The 8,736-nt window shown below is 55.6% G+C and overlaps 1 protein-coding gene across 1 annotated transcript in view; it reads right to left on the bottom strand.

Annotated features, from left to right (window-relative positions):
• Positions 1-2,478: 2,478 nt before the first annotated feature.
• PTPN5 (protein tyrosine phosphatase non-receptor type 5) overlaps positions 2,479-8,736 on the bottom strand; it is a 58,489-nt gene continuing 52,231 nt past the window's right edge. Inside the window, exons 10-15 of the mRNA XM_042237645.2 lie at positions 7,458-7,537; positions 7,136-7,273; positions 6,492-6,602; positions 4,276-4,436; positions 4,080-4,193; positions 2,479-3,656 (exon numbers count right to left, since the gene is read on the bottom strand). Coding sequence (XP_042093579.1) covers positions 3,563-3,656; positions 4,080-4,193; positions 4,276-4,436; positions 6,492-6,602; positions 7,136-7,273; positions 7,458-7,537 — 698 coding nt within the window. The 3' untranslated portion in view covers positions 2,479-3,562. The remainder of the gene's footprint in view (positions 3,657-4,079; positions 4,194-4,275; positions 4,437-6,491; positions 6,603-7,135; positions 7,274-7,457; positions 7,538-8,736) is intronic.

The raw sequence follows: 8,736 nt of genomic DNA, 5'->3' as shown, positions 1-8,736 counted from the left end.
CTGGTGGGGTGGGGCAGTGCTGGAGGCTTTATCAGGAGAGAATGAAGTCAGACCTGAGAAGGAACTTCCTGACTAAGCCATACTGGAGCCGGCTTTGAAAGGAAACTGGATCTTCTTGCTGGGCCCTGGGGAGCCCTGGCATTGGCGGAATACTAAGACAAATGACAGCACATTCCTACCGCTCTGCTTTCCTTTCCGCTATGATAAAGACAGAGGTTGAGTCTTTCTTTCTCATAATTTTTGAGTTGGTAATTCAATCACATGGTTAAAAAACAAAACAATAGAAACATCTATTGTAAAGAGGCTCCCTCCTGCTCCCAAGGCCCTCTATCTCCCAGCCTTCCACAACAGGTAACCACCTGTGGTCTTTATGCTCCTTCTGGAGCTCTTTCCGGCAAATTTGAATATGTTTTTGTCTTCATTCCCCCCTTTTTCTTAATACATAAGGTAGCCTATTATACAAGCTATTCAGCCCTCTTTTCACTTTGTACACCTTGGAGGTCTTTCCATCCCTGTTTATGAAGTTTTCGCATTCTTGTTAACACCTACACAGTATTCCATCGAATAGATGTACATACCATCTTTTCTTTAACCAGAGTGGTATGTGGGAATCTTTAGGTACGACAGAGTGTTAGTCGCTCAGTCATGTCCAACTCTTTGCAACCCCGTGGACTACAGCCCATCAGGCTCCTCTGTCCATGGGATTCTCCACAAGAATACTGGAATGGGTTGCCATTTCCTTTGCCACAGAGTGGCAGTTTTTACACCCCAATTTTTTGTATATGAGAAACTGACATCTGAGAAATAACCAAGGGCACTCAGACTAGAATCCTGGCCCCTTGACTCCCAGTCCAGTGCCCTTCCAGAGGACCCCAAGGCCTTCTTCCAAGCCAGAAAGAAGGTTTAGGGCTAAACTTTGCCCCCTCATCCGATGACACCTCTCTACCTGGTCCCTCCGGGTTTAGAGACGTCTCCCCAGCCCCAGCTCCTGCTGTCCCCCTCTGGGCTCAGAAAGCAGACTCTGCCCCTTTCCTCAGGAAAGGGGGAAGCCTTACCTTCATGTCACCAGTCCCTTCTAACCCTCAAGGGCTGTGTCCACCCACGACTTTGGAGAGCCAGCTGGTCCCTGGGCTGTAGACTGACCAGTCTCCTTCTTCTTTGTCCCAGCAATGTGACCACCAGGAGTCACTGGTTCCTTAAATGTCTTGCCCCCTGGGGGTGACCCCTTACTCAGGCTCCACAGCTGCCCCAGCCAGCTGGCTCACTGCTTTGGGGGGTAGCTGGGACCAGGGCTGGAGGAAGTGCAGGGGTCTGGGCAGGCAGGTGGCCGAGCGTGGTGGTCCTGGGGTACTTTTTCTGTTCCTTTGTGCAGAGGTTTGGGTTCTCACTGCTGCTGGGTGGGACCTCTCTGAGCTGAGGGGCTCAGGGTAATGTGTGTGTCCAATAGGGCTTGGGGAGCAAAGCAACAGGTCTGTGTTTTCCAGGGACCAGGAGTGGGTGACTGGGGGAGAGTCCAGGGAGCACCATTCATGCTGTGCTCTGCACTTGGCGCCTGCACAACCTGAGTGGCCTCACGGGGCCACCCCCAGGAGAGAAGGGGAAATGTTAGCTCTTCCTCCCCATCCCACTCTTGCTGCTCAACCCCCTGATCTGGGCAGAGGGGTAGGAGGGCCCATCCTCTTGTTGGAGACTAGTTGGAGAACAGGCCCCCTTCTCTGGGACCTCTGTCTAAGCCACTCCCCTGTTCTTTCCTCATTGTCTGCAGTAAATCTGCAGCCCAGACCCTTGACCAGCCCACTCAGGGCTCTGTGACCTTGTAAGGACCTGCTCCTGGGTCAACAGTCCTGCCCTGGCCTCCCTCTTGCCCTGGGGTGACCCACCCCTGTCAGCAAGGGCAGGACAGCTACATTTGCTGCATCCCTGGGGGCTGGGGTAAGAATAGAGTGGGAGTGTCTGGAAGGCACAGGATCTTGGTCTAGGGGCAGATTCTCCAGGTTCCTTGGGCGGGACTGCTCTCAGCCCAGGCCTTGCAAGGCAAATTGCTGGGCTGCAGCTGCTGTTGGGACCTGCAGGGCAAATAAGTGGGCTGGCCAACAGGGAGGGGCCTGTATAGTCTGAAGGTCCCCCTGCTCTGACCTTGGCATCTCTGGCCCCTGTGTCGAAACTGGTGGCCTGCCAGCCACTTTTCCTTCTATGAAAGCCTCCAACATCTGTCCCTGTGGCTTTGCAGGGCCCCTGGCTTCTGGCTGGGTGCGAGGGTGCAGGTATATGAGAATTATGCTCAGTGGACTTTGGAATTTCAAATCTGGATTCACGCTATCTCCCAAGCTACACAAGGGGGCACTAGGGATCTCAAAGGCCTGTGTGTGGGTGTGTCTTTGTGCGCATGCGCATCTGTACTAGTAGGAGGGGCAAGAAGATGGGGGTACAGGGAGGCAGGAAGTAGAGGGAAGAGGCAATCACACAGACCCAGGAAGCTAGTTTTGCTCAAAATGCTCCATTTATTGCTCTATTCAATGACCATGAGCAAATTATAAAAAGACACCAAATGTCTCTGTCTGCCATGGAATAAATATTCAAAGTCACCAATAAAAACACGTGGCTCCAAGATAACACATGTTGCCAAAGAGTCATGCACGCCCTGCTGACGGGCTCTCAACACACGCATGAACACAGGACACACGCAGAGCTACACACGGCAAGACTTCTGGGAGGGGTCTCCCAAAGCGACACAGAAAAGTGCTTCACACGGATCTGGGGCCGAGTTCCCACCCTACCCTCAGAGCTTCCCATCTCCCACTGGCCCAGGCCCCCTGGGTTCATTCTCCCCTATGTGTCCCCTTTCTCACCATTGCCCCACAGGCTAGTCACTGCCTGCTGAGGGCGTGTGATACCTGGGGGTCCCCCTGGATGCGATCCTCCTCCCCCACCCCCATCCAGAGACCTCTCCCCAGCTGCGATCTTTCTGCCAACCCCTCAGGGCTTTCCTGTGCCTGACTTCTGGGGTCTTCAGGCCCTTCCTTCCCATCCTGGTTCCAGGAACTAGGGGCAAAGTGCAACCTGTCTGCTGGGAGAAGCGGGGCTGGGGGCCTGAGGCAGGCACCCGTGCCAGGGCCCCTGAGGGGCTGGAGCTCACAACCCCTCTCCCGGGCTGAGGAGACACAGTGTTCGGTACAGACAGCAGAGACGATGGACAGACAGAACACGCTGCGGCAGGACACGTGGAGTTGCGGCAGGGAAACGTTTTGGATCAAGTAGCAGTGGAACCATCGTTAAAAACTGAGGCCCCAGGTCACGTGGTTTGGGTCAGGCCCTGGGGCCCCAGGCCTGGCCTGGCACACCCCTCCCCCACCCTCCCCACTCCCCAGTATGTACAGTAGGAAGAGCTATGTTGAGGGGGCAGGGGTCCGGCCGAGGCAGCGGGGGAGGGGGAGCAAACTGAAGAGAGGAAGCGGGAGGGACGGGGAGCAGGCCGGGACCTGAGGCAGGGCCCTGGGTGTGGCTGCGAGGAGGGCCCCAACTCAGGCTGGGAGGTACCAGAGGACCTCGGGGAGGCGTGTGGTCACTCCGGGGACTGGCGGGACAGCTGCTTCTCGTAGAGGCTCATGACATGGTGCACGAACTGGTACTGCTCGCACGTCTGGATCATACCGCCCCTACCCGACAGATGAAGGGGCCGGGTCATGGAAGAACGGCTGCGGAGCCGCCCCCAGACCCACAGAGTGCCAGTCCTCTGGGAGGCACATCAGGGCCTCTGTGCAGCTTAGAGAGGTCAGCCTTGGCCAGCCAGCCACTTCCACCTGCCCTTCCTGTCCCTCCTGGCTCTGGCATAGACAGCGGGGACAGAGGTGGCATGATCCTCCACTCTCAGCCTCTGCGCCTGTGTCCACCAGCTCTGTCCCTCTCCCCTCTGCATCCCAGCTACCAACTGCCTGGATCTGGCTTCTCCACCCATCTGTCCACAGGTCGGTCCCGGTGGGGTGTGTCCCCCAACCTTCACCCTATGCACACAGGTCAGGCTCTCTCTGTTGCCCTCTCCCCCGCTCCCCAGCTCCCCATGGGTCCCACCCTCAGCTGACCTGTCCTGACGGAGCTGGCATGTGGTCTTCAGGATGTCCACCACGCCCTCGTGCCGCAGCTGCTGGCAGCAGATGCTGGTGGCGATGAAGCAGCCAGTCCTCCCAATCCCTGCGCTGAGGGCCCAGGGCACGGGGGTGAGGGGTGGGGCCGCCGGGGAGCCCCGCCACGCCCCAGTGGGTGTCTGGGAGGACCCACCTGCAGTGCACCACGATGGGGGCGCAGCGGGGCCCCTCCTGCTGGGCCGCCTCCTCCACCTCCCGCACCAGGTGCAGGAGTGGGGGCGCGCGGTCTGGGGTCTTCTGGTCGGGCCAGGACGTGAACCAGTAATGCTTCAGGCCTCGCTCTTCTGTCCCGCTCTGTCCAGGAGACAGAGGCCCACCCCAGATACACGTGAACTGAGCCCAGCCACCAGCCCAGAGATAGAGATGGGAAGGGAGAAGGAAGCACAGGAGGGAGGCCACAGGGAGTGGGACCTCGGACCTCTGCCATCTACCCCGTACAGCCCAGAGGCAGCAGCCAGAGACCCGAGGCCAGCTGGGCAGTGGGGACTGGTGAGCAGCGTCAGCACTGGTCTTCACATGGGTTTTGCCCCAGTGACTCCAGGATCTTCCAAGAGAGGTGAAGAGCCCCTTCTCCATTTCACTCCTGTCTCCTGGTTGCCCCTTCACAGATAGCCCAGTCACCCCCACAAGAGCCCTGGGACCCTTCCTGTTGCCTCAATATACTTTCCTGCCCACCAGTACCCCTGGTCCCCCCCAGCCAGTGTTCCAGTGCTATCCTCTCCACCACCACCTTCACTTTGTTCTCTCGACTGTGTGGGGCCCTCCCCTCCTCCTCTCTGATCGCTCAGATCCACAGTGGTCCAGAAGGCCTGTCTACAGCCCATCCTGTTCTACCGCTCAGAACGCTCTGATAGCTCTTGTTGCTCTAAAACTCAAACACACCCTCCCTACTCTTCATTCGGGCAAACAAGACACATGGTACAGCGTCTACCTCTCCAAGCCCAAGTCCTCCTGTGAACCTGTACTTGATGCCTTTGCACTCCAGATGGTTTGTTGATCAAATCTCTGCTTCCCCCATTCCCTGTACATTTATACACAGAGCTGTTCTATCTTCTGTGCCCTTACTTTTAGTTTCCCTTTGTCTGGAATGCTCTCTCTACATGTCTGCCCCCCAGCCAACTCTTATCCTTCGGAACCCCATTCAGCACCACCACTTCCAGGAAGCCCTCCCTGAGCACCCTAGCTGACAACATGTCCTTCTTCTGTGCTTTTACTTATTTGTAGGTCAGTACTTACCATTTTATAGGTGCTCCTTGAGGAGAGAGTCCAGGCTTTGGACAGCTCTGTGTTTTCCCAGTACCCAACCCAGAACCAGGCTCAGGGCAGGTGCTTGTAAAGGTTACGGACAAAAGTAAATGCCCAGTGGTCCCTGACCAGTCCCACAGCACTTAGAAGATGTGGCAGCCCAGCCTCTCTTTCAGGGGAAAAAGGAAGCTGCTCCATGGGCTACCACAGCCTCTATCCTCCACCTCTGAAATGCCCTCGAGCAAACCTACATCCTGGAAATGCTTACTGGGCACTGCCCTCGAGGGGCTGACTTCTCCTTGACACGCCATTTTTCACCTTCTCCAGTGGGAGGGGGCAGCTCAGAGGAACAAGTCTCACGCCCTTGACACCCTATTCAGACCCTGTGGCTGCCAGCATCAGTGGACCTCCCTGTTTCTGGATAGGATGTCAGCTTCCTGGCACCTAGGTCACCTCTTCCAGACTTTGGGATAATTACAGTGGTACCACTTTCCCCAAAAAGGGTTCACAAAGATTTCTCAAAAGCAGAATGCACTGATTTTCCTGACTCCAAAGGAACAATCTCCCCTATTATGCTGAGCCTGGAAGAAGCACAATCTTCAGGGTGGGAGGATACTTCCCCACACTCTTCTGGGCTGTTCGGTACTGCTCATAATTTTTATGTCCTCTTCTCTTTTTCCTATAACCACAACCTCCTTGTGCTACCCAAATGCAGCAAAAAGCGCCTGTCCTCTAGTGGACAGATTCGGTACTACAGGTTGGAAGCCCAGCATCCCAGGTGAAGGGATGTTTCCAGGCAGAATATGGAAGCTGCTGAAGCCCCCTCTTCCAGACAGCCTTGGCCTTGGGTACATTTGAAGCCGAGCTTGAAGACATTATGAACGACAGTGTGGATGGACAGACGCCAGTGATAAGAAATGCACTGAGAATTTGGTTCTGCCTCTGATGTGCAAGATGACTCACCCCTTCTTCCCCTCATCCCTGCTCATCAGTAAAGCCTGGAGTGACACATGCCTTAATTTCAGCTATTTTGGCCTCTGGGACCCTGTTGGCTGTGGAGTGCCCCCTCCTCCCAGCCCAGCCTAGCCCAACCCCAGGCCTCACCCTGAGGGCAATGAGCCGAAGCCGGTAATCCTCAGTGTGGATGACTTTCCGCACGGTGATCTCCACGCCATCGTATACCACCTGCTCCTCCGGCCAATACTCGGTGCACTTCTGCAGGGGCCCAGATCAGACTGAGATACTCCCAGCACCCCGACCACGCCCTCCCCAGTGCCTGTCCCGGGCCAGTGGGGAGACAGACAATGGGGCAGTAGGTTTGCAGTTAGCTCAAATCTCAACTTCTCACTTGTTAAGTTACTTCCCTTTTCTGAGTCTCAGTTTCCTCATCTGGGAAAATGGAAGTAATACTCAGTTTGAAGGACCTTCATGGGACTTCAATTAAATGGGCTGTGATGAGTATGGAAGTAGCCAGCATCAGCCCTGGCAGGCTGGGCGGCAGCGGAGCAGCGTGTTTAAGATCCTGAGCACTGAAGGTGGAGAGGCCAGCTCCAGGCTCTGCCTCTGACTATTTGTGTGGCTCTGAGTAACTGACTTAACCTCTCTGAGCCTCACATTTCCTTCCCTGGGCAAGGCAGCAAGGTGAACATACCAACCTCCCAAGATTGCTGAAAGGATTAACACGGAAATAAGATGCTTGGCACGGGGCACCAAGCAGCAGACACCTGGTGAGGTCCAGAGGGGCCTACCTCGTTCATCTCCTCAATGTTGGTGATCATGACAATGATGGGCGTGTGCTCCTGCCACACCATACGCCAGAAGTCGCCAACCGTGCTGACGATGGGTCCCTGAGTGGCGATGTACACCTTCTCTTCCCCACCATAGCCCTGTGACCAGCCAAGTCCAGGCCATCAGGGTTACTTGTTGGGCTCCCGGGGCCCATTTCCCCCACTCAGCCTCTTCCCCGGGGGCTGGCAGGAACCAGACGGACTTAGGGACAAGCCTAGTGGATGGACCCCATTGACCCGGACCTCCCTTTTAGGGAGAGACTGTTGGGATGGGGTTACATACCCGAATGTAGTTGGCGTTGATGTAGGAACTCAGAGGGTCGTCAGGGTCTGGTGAGGTCAGACACACTCTGCTGTGAGGGTCTGAGGTAGTGGAGACAGGTGAGGCTGGGATTTGAACGTGTAATCCCTCTTGTGTGGGCCCACCTTCTCTGGCCCATGTCAGGGCACCTACATTTCTTCTGGGACCGGAAGTTCCTTCTTCCCTTGCCAGAAGCAAAACACTGACCCATCCCTGTGGCCCACTCAGGAAGGTGAGGACCCAGGCTGAAGAGAACGGTACAGGGAGGCCTTGGCTCTCTCCCTCTGTAGGATCCAGGCCACCCTTGCCTGCATCCCTTAAGCTGCCTGGTCCTCTCTGTGCTTCATGTTCTGGGGAGGAGACAGCTCAGACAGTAAGAAATTCCCTAGGGGATACATCCTAGCCAGCAGGACCAGCAAGAGTTTGAGTATACATTGTCCCCAACCTGCTGTGTAAGCTTGTAAAGCACATGGCCTTTTTAAGCCTGTTTTCTGATCTGTAATATGGGGGTAAAGATGCCTAGTTCCTTGGATTGTTGGGAAGACAATTGAGAAAACAGATGGGAAGGGCTATGTCAATTGTAAAGCATGTTATAGCTAAGATTTGGGTAGGATGCCAGGGGAGAGTATCACAATGAAAGGAGTAAAGTCTTCTGAGCCTGAGATGAGACGACACACACGTCCATAAGGGTTCACCCCCACCCCAATCTAGTCACCTGTCAAATCCCAGAGCACCAGATTCTCACTGCGTCATGCTCTGCCTCCTAGAGCCTCCCTGTATTGATTTAGTCTGTCCTGGAAACTCGCAGAGGCTGGGACTGAGCCAGGAGGTTGGGGGGGGGGGCTGGGGGCCTGGGTTCTGGGCTCTGTCCAGCTTTGTCGCCAGCTTGCATCTCCTCCCTTCTTTGGCCCCCAGGGTCTTTCCCGTGGAAGGAGGGTTGGACTAAAGGCCCTGCCCGTGTGCCCCGTACAGGGCTCTCAAAGACTGCATCAGCAGTCAGGAGTCAACACCGCCCACCAGCGAGCCTGGGTTCAAGTCCTGTTGGTGCCAGTGCAGGCCATTCACTGAGTACCCCTGTGCCTCCTCCATAAACTGGGAACATTCCTTCCGTCACAACCTCACTCATCCTGTCAGGGTTCAAGAGTGGCCGTTCATAATGAGTCCTCAGACCCATAACTTAGGCCAGCACCCAGTCACTATAGAGCAAGTTGGTGTTGCTACTGATATCACTGCAAGTATAAATTAAATCAGTTTCTAAATT

Source organism: Ovis aries, chromosome 21 (assembly GCF_016772045.2).
Source record: "Ovis aries strain OAR_USU_Benz2616 breed Rambouillet chromosome 21, ARS-UI_Ramb_v3.0, whole genome shotgun sequence".
NCBI lineage: Eukaryota > Metazoa > Chordata > Mammalia > Artiodactyla > Bovidae > Ovis > Ovis aries.
The sequence above is the reverse complement of the archived record's forward strand: the minus strand, read 5'-3'. Positions and strand labels throughout refer to the sequence as shown.